This window comes from Notamacropus eugenii, chromosome 2 (assembly GCF_028372415.1).
Source record: "Notamacropus eugenii isolate mMacEug1 chromosome 2, mMacEug1.pri_v2, whole genome shotgun sequence".
In the NCBI taxonomy this organism is placed as follows: domain Eukaryota; kingdom Metazoa; phylum Chordata; class Mammalia; order Diprotodontia; family Macropodidae; genus Notamacropus; species Notamacropus eugenii.
Genome location: NC_092873.1, coordinates 353,795,485 through 353,808,922, shown reverse-complemented (window position 1 = coordinate 353,808,922; position 13,438 = coordinate 353,795,485). Strand labels below are relative to the sequence as shown.

Below are 13,438 nucleotides of genomic sequence, written 5' to 3'. Positions count from 1 at the left end.
AAACACCTGCCCTTATAAAAACAGACCCCATGAGACCTGCATATCTTTGAGTCTACTAAACTCTTGCTTTAAAAATCTGCTCACCTCAAACCTAACATTAGACAAAGACTGGGAATGCTTTCTGTGAGGTGAAAGGGTCAACATAAACTTGTTTTTAATCCATAAAATGGCAGATTAGAGATAAAATTAAAGGGAGGAGAAATTGAGGCCACTTGGATGCTAAGATTTCCAGGATTTTGTGATTTTTAAGTCTCCTCTCTTTTAGTTAACTCCATTGGAGTGGTTCAGTTCTGATCCATTTTTCCCCCTTGTTTTCCCCTTAAAAAAAAAAAACCCAACCAGACAGCCAAAGGAACTAATTACTATTAATACTAACATGTCAGCTACAGAACTGTAACCTTTACAGCCTTGGGATTCTTCGAGAAATGTTGGAGTAGCATTCCAGAGACCCACGCCTCATACACCCACAGATGCATTTTTGTCAGCAATGGAGGGTGTGAGCTGTACTGAAGTGGTGGATGTACACTTTGCAAAGCCTTTGTGGCAAACCCGCCAGGAGAGGTTTTAGCCAGACTGGCTCATCTTGATTTGAGGATTAGTGGCAAGGGGCTGGGTTTGGTCATGTTGCTTCAGTCATCAGGGGCTGGCAAACAGCTAGTGCTAGACTTGGGGTCAAGTATGGTGAAGAAGGAAGAGGTGAGTTAAGAAAAAGAAGTTAGAAAGGAAGTAAGAGTACTAGTTTATGACTCAATTTCAACTTCCTGATGGAAAGATACCAAGAGAATTAAAAGAATTTGAGGTATATAAAAAGCCTTCCTTCAACCACATTCACATGCATGAGGTACTCATGCTGTCAATCGCAAACAAAAAGAAAGCATTATCATACTCTATGTCAGGCCTATACAACCTGTGGCCCACCAAAGGATCTCCGGTGACCCCCCCAAAAATGTAGAGGAAAACAGCCTCTACCTTTATTTTGGGCCGCTTGAGATCCTTTGGCGAAGCAGCCCTTGGGCCACAGGTTGTGCAGTTCTGCTCTATATAATCACTTTAGTGTACTTTAATTTCATCAGTTCTGGTGGTGGTCCTTCCATCAAAGTATACTTTTGTGACTTAGATGGTCTTGGAAAATTGCTAGGGCCAAAAAAATTCATCCAACTGTGATTAAAATTTCTAGACTGCTTCTCAAAAAATAGAAATAAAGTCTATCACCAGGTCTATATGGGCATTTGTGTGTTTAACATCATTCAGGGATTAAGGGGAGGCAGCTGTTGGCATAGTGGATGAAGTAACAGATGGGTAAGTGGGAAATTCAAACTGTGCCTCTGGCATCAACTAACTGATCATGCACAGGCTACTTAACTTCTTAGTGCCCTGCACAACTCTCTAAGATAGAAGAGTTACTGATCACTATTTCGAGGAAGAAGTTTGCATACCCAAGAGTTCTTCCTACTGATGAAGTCACTTGGTCAGCATAAAAAAAGTCAATAATTAAAGCAACAGACTACACATATCTGTAGACATACATATATACACATGCACATATTTCTATGTAACACATATCAACATATCTATACACACTTCTATTTTAATACTATTTATATGTTTACATATGGCGTATTATTAAAGCAAGCATGGCCTACAGAGCTAGCCTAACCTACAGGGTGGACAGGCAACATTCCATCTGTACTTTTCATTTTCAACGGTCATCCCAACAGCCATTTTGAATTCCAGAAAGGAGTCAAGATTAGGTCTACATGACATCAGTGTCTAATAGCTTGCTATCAAACTTTTTTTTGTGGACTTCTGCCTTCATGTTGGAACTCCGCATATTCAACACATTCTGTAGGTAAGAAACACGTTATTGAGATGTTTACAGTTTCCACACCTGAAGATGGCAGGCATGTTAAAATTTATGGGAACAGTTAGTTAGGCCATGATATTTACAGCAATTTTTTTTTCAAGAAATCTACATAATGCATCATATGCTTAGATGGTATCAATGAAAATGTAATGATTTAGCAAGCATTTATTAAGTGCTTACTATGTGCCAGGCACTATGGTGACAAAAAACCAGATCTTTCTCTCAGTGGGAGAAATTTTTTTTTTTTTGGGGGGGTGAAGGATGGGGAAGAACAATGTGAATATAGAAAATTAAATATAAAATATATTATACAAAGCAATTTGTGGGGAGAGTATTCATTCTAGTGTGAAGAACAGTTTGTCAAACGTAAGTAAGGGCTCAAGGCAGGAAGGTAGGGTAGAATGGGATGGGGACATTGGAGGGATAAGGCTGACATAGAAGGTATGAGGTAGAAAGAGTGGTGACCCATGAAAGGAGCTTTGGCCTAGGTAGCCTGTGACTTTAGAAGACTTAGAATTGTTGGGATTCTGAGCTTAACCATGGGGGAGAAGATTGTCACGTCCTTCACAGTGGTAATGGTAATGATTGATTTGATTACCAGTCCTTGAGTAAGAGGTGGAAATTGATGGGGAGGGGAATGTGTAGGTTGATTTTTTGCTGACCATTTTCTATAGCAGACAATCTTTTTATGGTCCTACAATTGATTAAAGTGTAGAAGATAAAAAATACTGTTTATTGTTTGTTAATTTAAAAAAACCCCAAAACTTCCAACTTAGAAGAAAATTATAGCCTTGAAGGTTCTCATCCAATAAGATATCTATCATTAATAGGGAAAAATTATACAGATTTTTGTGAAAGATATAATTATGAAAATAATAACTTTGTTCAGCAATATCAGTCCAGGCATAAAACAAAGAGACATATGCTCACCTAAGGTATATATTTGCTAAGGCTATAGAGTATATCCTGCAGAATCTATGCAAAAGGATTCCCTATGCTAGATAAGAAGTATAGATTGACTACCAAACTGAAGGTCTACAGAGCCATTGTGTGGTCTGCTTGTGAAACCTGGACAGTCCACCAATGCCATGCCAGGAAACTGAATCAGTTTCATTTGACTTGTCTTAGGAAGATTCTGAAGATCACCTGGCAGGATAAGGTAGCAGACACTGAGATCTTTACTTGAACTAAACTGCCAAGCATTCAAATTCTGTTTCAGAGAGCACTCCAATGAGTTGGCCATGTTGTTTGAATGCAAAACGTACGCTTGCCAAAAAGACTATTTTATGGAGAACTCACACAGGGCAAGTATTCACATTGTGGTCAGAAGAAGCAATAAAAGGACACTTTCAAGGTCTCTCTTAAGAACTTTGGAATTGGTTGTGTGACATGGGAGGTGACAGGGGACTGGTGTGCCCACATCGCAGAAGGTGCTATGTTCTGTGAGCAAAACAGAACTGAAACAGCTCAAAGGAAACACAAGATGCTCAAATTTAGAGTATCCACCCCAAATGTTCACATGGACTATTTGTGCCCGACCTGTGGTAGAGCATTCCAGGCTCATATTGGTCTGATCAACCACAGTCAGACACATTGAAATTTGACTCTAGCATAGTGATGTCATCAACGAAGGACCAGAGCCATTTACAGATGACAGTGTATTAATTGAATGACAACTTGGAATGCTACAGAACCTCTTCAGTGAAATTTGAAGCAATGCAGAAAGAGCTAACTATCTACACTATATAAAAGCAAAGTGAATGAAAACCATTTTGGCCCATAAAATTGGATTGGGTAGCCTATTGAATTAATCTATCAATATATGTATCTCGGATAAGGCAGGGCAGATAGACAATGAGCTGGACCTAGAACTTTGTAGTAGTAGGTTTCTGTCTAGTGCATTTTAAAAATTGCCCTCTTTTCAATGATTCTAAACTATTTGCTATTGTGAAAGCCCATCTTTTAAATACTAATATTCCATAGGGTGCAAAATTATCTTGGAATAAAAATTATAAGTCAAAATACAATGAAAAGATGGCTGGTGATATAAGAAGGCTACAAAATGTTACCAGTGATCATTTATTGCTTCCATGAAATGATGGAAAAGACATTGTCAGAGATGTCAGAGATGACCAGAGGAGGTAAACTGATAGTGTAGTTGAGAATTTGAGACACCAGATGCACTCTGTTGGTGTCTCCAAAATGTTAAAATAACCAAAGGAAAGCTCCAGAGTAGTAGGTGTGTCCCTTGTAGAAGACTTACCAAAAAATACAGATAAGAATCACAGGATGAGAGGGTGTGGAAAGAGTAGCATTGTTGGCGAGATGTTAGATCCATGGATGTATCTTAATGAGTTCTCAGCATTCTCCTTAGCTTTTTCCATTTTAAGATTATACAACCAGTGATGCTTTATTTTTATTCTCTTTCTCCCTCACTCTTTCCCATTATCCATCTCTTAAGTTTTTTTTAGGCTTTACTTTAAAAATGTCCCTTCCAGTGCTTCCTTTTATGTCTTTTACTCCAATCTTTCATCTGCTATCCCTAGTGCTTAAATGTATTGAATTAGAAAAGTTCCTTAGGCCAGCCCAAATCACATTTGAAGAAGCACCTTTTAGTAAGAACATGGCTTATGCAGGTATCATTTCTCATCTGTTTTGCAGGTAAAGGGCTGACGTACAAAGCTATTCAATATAACATTTGTTGAACACCTGTTCTACACAAGTCCTTCTGGAATGGTGCCCCTAGGTGACAGAGCCAGTCATTGGTGGACCTGACACACACAAGTTGACATATCTCCAAACTGCCAAGGTTGGTAATGTAAGATAGAGGTAAAACCGATCTTTTCCTAATGTTTTTTATCTGAAAAATCTTAAGTGCTTCCGGGTAACCAAGAAAGTCCAGGAAATAGTTATTAGCCGTGAAGCAATACTTGTACTTCTAGACCTTCTAAAGCAATGTGGGGTGAGGTATGATTTCTTCCCCCCATCCTAGACCCTCATATATGCCTAGAATATACATAGACATTACACCATGTGCCTATCTCTGGTCCCACCCAACATTATAAGCAGAACATATGTCAAATCCTGAGTTTACCCTTGACTTCCTGCATTGCAGCTGCCCAGCTGTGAGGACTGGGGTCAAACAAGGTTCAACCTTTTATCTATTAGTGCTTTCATTTTTCACTATTAAGAAGTCCATAGCTACCTCTACATCTTGGAGCCTTTACAAAAGAAAGTCCTTTCTGAGATCTTGATCTCAATGCGTGAAGAATAGTAAGGTGAGGGGAAAATGAATAAAGTATGTAGGAAATTGTTCCTTTTCAGTACATTACAATAATTGGGATGAAAAATCCTATAGGAGGACCCTGTGGGGGTGAGTGGGTGGTGGAATGGGTATAAAATAATTAGAAGATGTGATATTTGTAGTTAGGAACACGTGAAACAAATGAAAAAGGCATTTAAGGAGCAAAGAAATAGAAAATCACATATCCACAACTGAGTACATAAGTGTTGAAAGATCACTGAGTAATAGTAAACAGAATATGGTGGAATTAATCAGAGGTAGCTTCTTAGATCAGGTGAGTTTTGTGGAAGAGAAAGGACATGGGATTGGCTGGCAGAAAGAGGAAATCAATCCAACAACACTGGCATGTGCACAGGCACGGAAAAAGGAATGAGCAGAAGTGCATTAGAGGACAACAAATTTAGTTCAGTAGGTATGAAGGGGGTGTGAAGTAAGAGGACATAAAATAGGCAAATAATGAAGGATGGTGGAGAGGCCTGTTTGTTAGCTGGGCTTATGAATTTATATCTATTGTAATAGTCAGCAGATGGTGTAAATAACTGAGGCAAATTGTATGATGTATTATCATCACAGTTTTAGACCTGGAGAGTCTTAGAAATCATCTAATTGAAACCTTTCATCTTACAAATGATGAAGCTGAGGTTGTCTGCTATGACTGTGGCTACTGGAGGAGGGGTCTCTGTAAGCAATGCTGTAGCCAAGTGCTGGCTTTCTTCAGACAGCAATGATGCTGGCCTGCAGTTAGTTGACAAAGAGCATTTCTGAATATATGAAGGATGAATTGGAATAGGAAGAGGTTGGAGGCAGGGAGAGCAGATAAAAGCTATAATAACGAAAGTATAAGGGAATGATAGCTCATTTGTCTGTGGGACAAATGAGTCAATTTGTTGTTCACTTGTACCCCACTCTTTGTGACCCCATTTGAGATTTTCATGGCAAAGATACTGGAGTTGTTTCCCATTTCCTTCAGCTCATTTTACAGATGAGGAAACTGAGGCAAAATGGGTTATTTGACCTGCCCAGGTCACACAGCTAGTGTCTGAGGCCAGATTTGAACTCAGGTGTTCCAGATTCCGGGCTCAGCTCTCTATCCACTTCATCATCTAGTTGCCAGTCAGTTATTTAGCAAATAAGTGCTTACTACATTCCAGGTAGTCTGCCAAGAGTCCGGTGTGTGTGTGTGTGTGTGTGTGTGTGTGTGTGTGTGTGTGTGTGTGTGTGTGTGTGTGTGTGTGTGTGTGTGTGTGTGTGTGTGTGTGTGTGTGTGTGTGTGTGTGTGTGTGTGTGTGTGTGTGTGTGTGTGTGTGTGTGTGTGTGTGTGTGTGTGTGTGTGTGTGTGTGTGTGTGTGTGTGTGTGTGTGTGTGTGTGTGTGTGTGTGTGTGTGTGTGTGTGTGTGTGTGTGTAGGGGCCAAGATGGAAAGACAGTGAAAAATAGCCATGCTTACCAAAGACCTGACATTCTAATTCCAATGAGGGAGACCAAGTACGTAAATGGGTATGTAAAACATAAATTCAGAGCAGATGCAGGTAACCTTTGAGGACAGGTACTAGCAGTTGGGGAGACTTGGAAAAGACTCCTGCACAAGGAGTTGCATCCCTCCTTTCTAATAAAATTTTAAAAAGACAGTAGAATTTTGAAGTCTGTCCCTCAAAACGGTGTACAGGATCCACTCAAGATGAAAGTAAGGTCGTCAGGCCAGTCAAAGCATGTTTGTGGAAAGCTTTTAAAAGTTAGGGAGTGAATTGTACCTTTTGAAACTTCTTTAGATTGAAATCTGCAGCCTGATCTCTTTCAGGACCTTCTTGTCCCTCGATTTACCACTTGCAACATTTTTTTTATCCCTATCTACAAAATATGTGGGGTGTGCGCATGTTTATATATGTCTATAAATTGATACCTAGCTTAGAAATAAATTTATCACTACATACATGCATTTTAAGACAATTGTAATAGAAATGCATTGTAGGGGCTCTATTTTAATTAGATGACTAAATATTTTTCTGCACTACATATCACAAAAAACTGATGAAGAGTATGTATCTACTATGTATATGTGTATTTAAATATTTAGTGTGATTTGTACAGCTAAAATCAGCCTGTTCTCTCAAAATGAGACATTTCCTTCTCTGTTCCCTTGTGTTGCTTCTGACGACCATAACTGGTAGAATGTCTTTCATTCAACAAAAGTTTATTACATTTTTACTATGTGCAAAGCAAAGATAATTCATTTTGTTTATTGAATTAAGCAAGACATTATGCTAGGGGTTAAAAAAGGAGATAGAGACCTTATTCTCAAAGGGCTTATTAATAGGGGGATAATATATGTATGCAAATAAGAATAAAATTTAGTCTAAGGACAGAAGAGAGACAAAATGCTACAAGAAATTTTAGTAGAGAAATAGCACTTTCATCTTGGGAATAATAAGAATAATCAGGAGGTATCTCAACTAAGGTGGACCTTGAAGAAATAGAAAGATTTCATCAGACAGAAATGTGGAAGGGAGTATGTTCTGGGTATAGAGGAAGAACAGGGTAAGATCAGGAGATATCTGAAGTTGTTCATTTTGGTTGAAACAGTGTATGAGGGCAGGTAAATGGAAATAAAGATGGAAAAGTAGATGAGAGCTAGATTGTAGAAGGCTATTCATATTTAATCTGATAGGAGGGAGGGAGCCATTGAAAATTTTTGAACTTATTTTGGCAGCTGTTTCAAGGATGGATTGGAAAGAGAAGCTGAATGTAAAGTAATTAAGAAGTTAGTAAGTAATCTAAGTAAAAATTTATTAGGGCTTGAAAACTAGAGTGTAGGCAACATGAAATGGAAGAGGCACACAGACTTGGTTGATAGTTTATTGAGCGAAACAATGATAGCAATTAGAAAAAATTTACAACCCTTCTTCTCAAGTGGTTTACTAATGGACTAATACGTGAACACAGACAAGAATGATAAGAAAGAGGCCTGGCCAAAGTGGTATAAGAAATTTTAGGAAAGAAATAGTTCTTTGATCTTGAGGTGAGGGGTAATTAAGGTAAGCTGGTCCTTGAAAAAAGGTTTCAACAGGCAGAAATGTGGAAGGAATGTAGGAAAAGGAGGGGCAGGCATTTAAAAATGTGGTACTGTGGGTCCAGGGACAGTCTGGGGCTAGATGTGCAGATGTTATAATCAGCTGCATAGAGATGTTGATAACAAGCCTTGGTAATAGTTATGATCACTAAGGGAGACACTGTAGTGAGAGGCAAGAAGGCTGAAGTGTGTAAAAAAGCTTCATTATTTTCCCCATTTACGTTCTGAGCAGTCCTGCCAGCAAAACCAAAGGCCATGCCTTAGAGAACTTAACCGTTTTTAGCTCCTATCCTGGGACTCCAAAATCCTGATTGGTGAGTCCCTGACTTGTCGTTCCATCCATGCTTTGCTTTACTTCCCTACCATCTTTCTCTTCCAATTTTGGAAATATATCCAAATCAATATCAATACTGTCACTGCTACTGGAAAAAGGAAAGGATTTGTTAATCTATCCCACTTTGGTTCCATGTACCATCTTGCATCTTTCCAAACCAAAATATCCCTTCCTGGCCACTACTCCTTTATGTGTTGCTTCCCTCTATTAGAATGTAAGCTCCTTGACAGATGGGACAATCTTCACTTTTGTGTTGGTATTCCTAGGGCTTAATATAGTGCTTGGCACATAGAAAACACTTAATACATTCTTTTTTCTTCCACTCATTTATAGGGAATACTTGCAGTTAGAGAGGAGGAAGATGACTCATAGAAGGAAATTAAGGAGTGGTCACAGGTAGGAGAAGGGAAGTTCATAGAAGATCAGCGAAGTAAAGTGTCAGGGAAAAAGAACTGGCCAATAAAAGTCAAAGAAAAGTGACGGAAAATGAGGACTGAGAAAAGTTCTTCAGTTTTGGTAATAAAGAGGTCATTGGTGATAGAGAAAGCAGTGGTAGGAATGAAGTCAATAGAGTTTAGGAATCTTAAGAAAACAGTGACTAGGGACAACAGTCTACTGGTGTAGACTATTCTTTCCAGAAGTTTAACAGTGGGGAAAAAAAAAAGATGGGATGATAACTTCAGATGCTAGTTGAATGGAGGGAAGTTTTTTTTTTAATTAAATTATTTTATTTGTTTTCAGTGTTCTACAATCACTTCCATATATTTTAGATTTTTTTCCCCTCTCTCCACTCCCTCCCTGAGATGGCATACAATTTTATATAGGTTCTACACATACATTCCTATTAAAAACATTTTCACCATAGTCATATTGCATAGAAGATTTAAAATGAAGGGGAGATATCATAAAACAAAACAAAACACAAAAGAAAATGGTTTGCTTCATTCTGTTATAGAATTCCATAATTCTTTCTCTGGATGTGAAGGCATTTTGCCTCAAGAGTCCATTGGGAATTTTTTAAGTCCTTGCACTGCAATGAAGTACTAAGTCTACCAGAAAAATTCCTCACACACTGTGGTTGTTGCTATGTAGAGTTCTCCTGGTTCTGCTCCTTTCACTCAGCATCAATTCATGTAAGACTTTCCAGGCCTCTCTGAAGTCTTCCTGTTCATCATTTCTTATAGCACAATAGTATTCCATTACATTCATATACTACAACTTGTTCAGCCATTCCTCAGTTGGGTATCCCCTTGATTTCCAGTTCTTGGCCACCACAGAGAGAGGTGCTATAAATATTTTTGTACATGTGAGACCCTTTCCCATTTTTATGATCTCTTGGGGATACAGTCCTAGAAGTGACATTGCTGGGTCAAAGGGTGTGCACATTTTTGTAGCCCTTTGGGCATAGTTCCAAATTGCTCTCCAGAATAGGTGAATCAGCTCACAGCTCCACTAACAATGAATTAGTGTTCCAACTCTTCCATATCTTCTCCAACATTTATCATCTTCCTGTTCTGTCATGTTTGCCAATCTGATAGGTGTGATATGGTACTTCAGAGCTGTTTTGATTTGCATCTCTCTAATAGTGATTTAGAGCATTTTTTCATATATTCATAGATAGCTTTAATTTCGGGAAGTTTTTTTTTTTTACAGAGAGGAAAATCAATGTTTGTAGGGAGAAGGGAAGAAGCAAATAAAGATAGATACAGCAAATATGACAAAGAAGGGATGAATAACAAACAAGATCCCTGGGAGAGGACAGGTTTAAATGGTGGGGTTAGCTTTGGCAAGTAGAAATTACTACCCAAGAAGCATATAGTCTTGTGGAGGTAATCTGCACGTAAGACAAAACAGAATAAGGGCAATAACAAAGGGTACTAAGAGGTAGCATGAGCATGCAGAAGAGTATTTCTAGCTGGGAGGTAGTTTAAGAGAAGAATAACTTTCATTTATAGATTGATATATAGTTTGCAAATTGCTTAGGGAAGACTTTTTGGAGGCACTAACAATTGCCCTTTGCCCAATCTATCTCCTACACAGCTGCCGAACTAATAGTCCTCCAGCACAGTTCTGACCATGTCACGCCCTTGCCCAAGAACCTCCAGGGGACTCTCTTTTGCCTCTCAGATAAAACAGACTCCCGTCTGGCTTTTAAAGACCTTGCTCTAAAGAACTGCGCACCAGCCTACCTTTCCATACTTCCTATTTTCCAGCCCCACTGGTCTACCTGTTGCCCTCTCCCCCCCTCCCCACGTCTGGGCCTTTGCACATGCCCAGAAGGCTCTGCCTCCTCCACGTGACTTAAGACTCTCTCCTGAGTGCGGCAATCGTCTCCAGGACGCCCTTCCAGAGTCCCACCCCCATTTACCAATCTCCCTCCGTTTTTAATGTAATCTAGCTCTAGTGGCTACGCTAATGGATTGGACCTTATGCTGATACTAGCTGCTCACAGTCAGTCACTTAAACTTAATGACCCCGTTAGCTCGTCTGTACAATACAAGGATGGGATGGGCCTACAGGACGTTAAGACGTTCCAGCTCCAGCTCTCCAATCCCACGTCGGTTTCGGTAGAATGCCAGCCTTCTGAGGGGCGGCGTGGTTTGTCCTGGTATCTCGGGGCTCCTGGCAGCGCGGCGCATGGCACAAACAGGCTCTTAATAGGTGCCTTTTAAATTAATTAACAAAAGACGGCTGTCGGACGAGGGAAAATTCGGTCCGGGATGGAGACCCCCGCCCCGGCCGCAGGGAAGGTTCCACGTCGCTTCCTCGGCTCTGCCCTGGGCTGCGGCGTCGCGAGCCGGAGCCACGGCAGAATTTTCCTCCCAGTTTTTCATCCCCTTAAGATTCCACGAGGTTGATGAAGCCAAGAGGGGATTTTCCTGGCCGAATTTTTCCGAGGCCCGGCCTTAGAGCCTTGGCCGAGCTTTCGCTTAGAGGAAAAAAAAAGTCCCGCTAAAACTTGGATCTTTTCTCTTCGCCGAAGTGACTAGGTCCCGGCCTTTCCGGGACGCGCTGTTCACGGGCACGGCGCCCCCCTCCCGACAGGTGCACCGCCTCCCCCTCCGCTCCCCTGGGCTGTGGCCCGCGCCCCAGCCCCCCCGTACGTCGCGTCACAGCCCTGGGCGTGCGCGCCGCGCTGGGGGCGCGCCCGACTGCGGGATCGCGCACGCATGCCTCCCGCCGCCTCCACCTCCCTTTCCCTCCCTCCTCCCATCCCTCCACCCCCTCCTCTCCCCTCCCCCTCCCCCTCCCCCCGTGTGCCGCCCGATCGCTCGCTCGCTCCCTCCTTCGGCCCCTCGCAGTCGCTCGAGCTGGGTCTCCCCCTCCCCCCGGCTCTCTCTCGGTCTCCTCAGGCGGTAGCCCGCGCTCTGTGGATGTGGCTGGCCGCCGCCGCCGCCGCCCCCCTTTCCCTAGCTCGCCGCCTGCCCCGTAGCCGCCGCCTGCGCTTCCTCGGCCCTCCTCCTCCTCCCCCCCTCGTCCTCCTCCTCCGCCGTCTCAGCCTCTGCCGCCGCCTCCACAGCCTGGGCCCCGCCGCCGCGATGCCGGAGAAGAGGCCCTTCGAGCGGCTGCCGGCCGACGTTTCCCCGATCAACTACAGTCTCTGTCTCAAGCCCGACCTACTGGACTTCACCTTCGAGGGCAAGCTGGAGGCCGCCGCCCAGGTAGCCCCCGAGCCCGGGGATCGGTCCCGGGGACCGCGCGCGGGACTGGGGGGGGGCGTGCGTGGGCGTGCGAGGGTATCCCGGGCAGTTAGGCCGCATAGCAGGGGGGGGGGAGGCGGCGAGGAGGGCAGGGGGCCGCGCCCCGCCCCGCTGGAAGGCCCGAGAGGAGAAGGAGGCCGGGCCCACCCTCTCCCTCTCCTTTTGACCTGCGCCGGGGGAAGGGGGGGCAAGGCCCTATGGGAGAGGAGCAGTGGCAAAAGACTGGGGGTAGGGGGGCCCCAGAAACCTTCCCGCGTCTCCTCTCCCTCCCCTAAAGAGAGCGTCGGAGCACACCTGTGTGGGTCTCCCCACTCCGCCCCTTCCGGGCTTTGCTGCATTATTCTTGCGAGGGTGACTGAGGTTGGCAGAGGGGTCGCTGGAGGGGTGCCTCTCCTTCCTCCACCTTCCAGCTTGTCCCTTCTCTGCCCCCCGAGGGCCGGGGCCGGGGCCGGGAGAGATTAGAGGCGGGGGAGGCGGGAGAAGGTTAATCTCAGTCCGGTTTGTTGGCACAGTCTCCCCGCCCTTGTTCTAAGGCCAGGAAGATGATCCTCCCCCTAGTGACAGTGCAGCAGTGACTTTGTTCCCCTCTCCCCCCACCCCCATTCGAAGCTGGGGCGCAACCCCCTTGCCTCTTTCTCTTCATTTCTCAGAGCCCCACCGCCCCTGCTTAGGGGACTGTGAAGCAGGTGGATTTATTGCTGCAGTGATAGTTACCAAGCCGGTGCCTCCCCCTGAGAAGAACAGTTTTTAGCATACCATGGGTGAAAATACTCTGTTCCTTGTAATTGTAGATATGCGTAAGTCACACTTTTTATCCGCGGCTGCATCATCTCAAACATGGGGTAAATTTCAAGCCTACACGAGTACCATTTAGAGAGGTTCAATTTTAGAAGAATGAAATGGAATTTTGGAATATGAAATGTTCAGTCTGGCTTGGGTCAGGCATATTCTTTAAAACACGTGCTATTTTAGAAGAAAAATGATTAAATAATGCACTTAATTACTTAAAATGATTTTAGGGCTCCCCCCACCCCATTTTTTTCTTTACTACAACCAAGGATAGAAAAAACCAATAGGCCTCCGTTCTAGAGGACAGGCTTTATCAGTGAAATTAAAGAGATATAAACTAGTCTTGGAATGTTTGTTAGAAGCTCATTCAGTGAAGTTGG

At 43.0% G+C, this 13,438-nt stretch overlaps 1 protein-coding gene across 4 annotated transcripts in view; it reads left to right on the top strand.

Moving 5' to 3' along the window:
• The window catches only part of NPEPPS (aminopeptidase puromycin sensitive), a 119,622-nt gene that overhangs the window by 29,870 nt on the left and 76,314 nt on the right, over positions 1-13,438 (top strand). The window contains exons 1-2 of one of the 4 annotated variants that reach the window (XM_072646215.1): positions 1,733-1,849; positions 4,526-4,673. Coding sequence is in view for 1 of the 4 variants with exons in the window: in XM_072646214.1 (XP_072502315.1) it covers positions 11,943-12,230 (288 nt within the window). In the remaining 3 variants the exon portion in view is untranslated. Of the gene's footprint in view, positions 1-1,732; positions 1,850-4,525; positions 4,674-11,749; positions 12,231-12,919; positions 13,067-13,438 lie in introns of those variants that run through there. The other 3 variants (XM_072646216.1, XM_072646214.1, XM_072646217.1) reach the window with 3 other exon arrangements.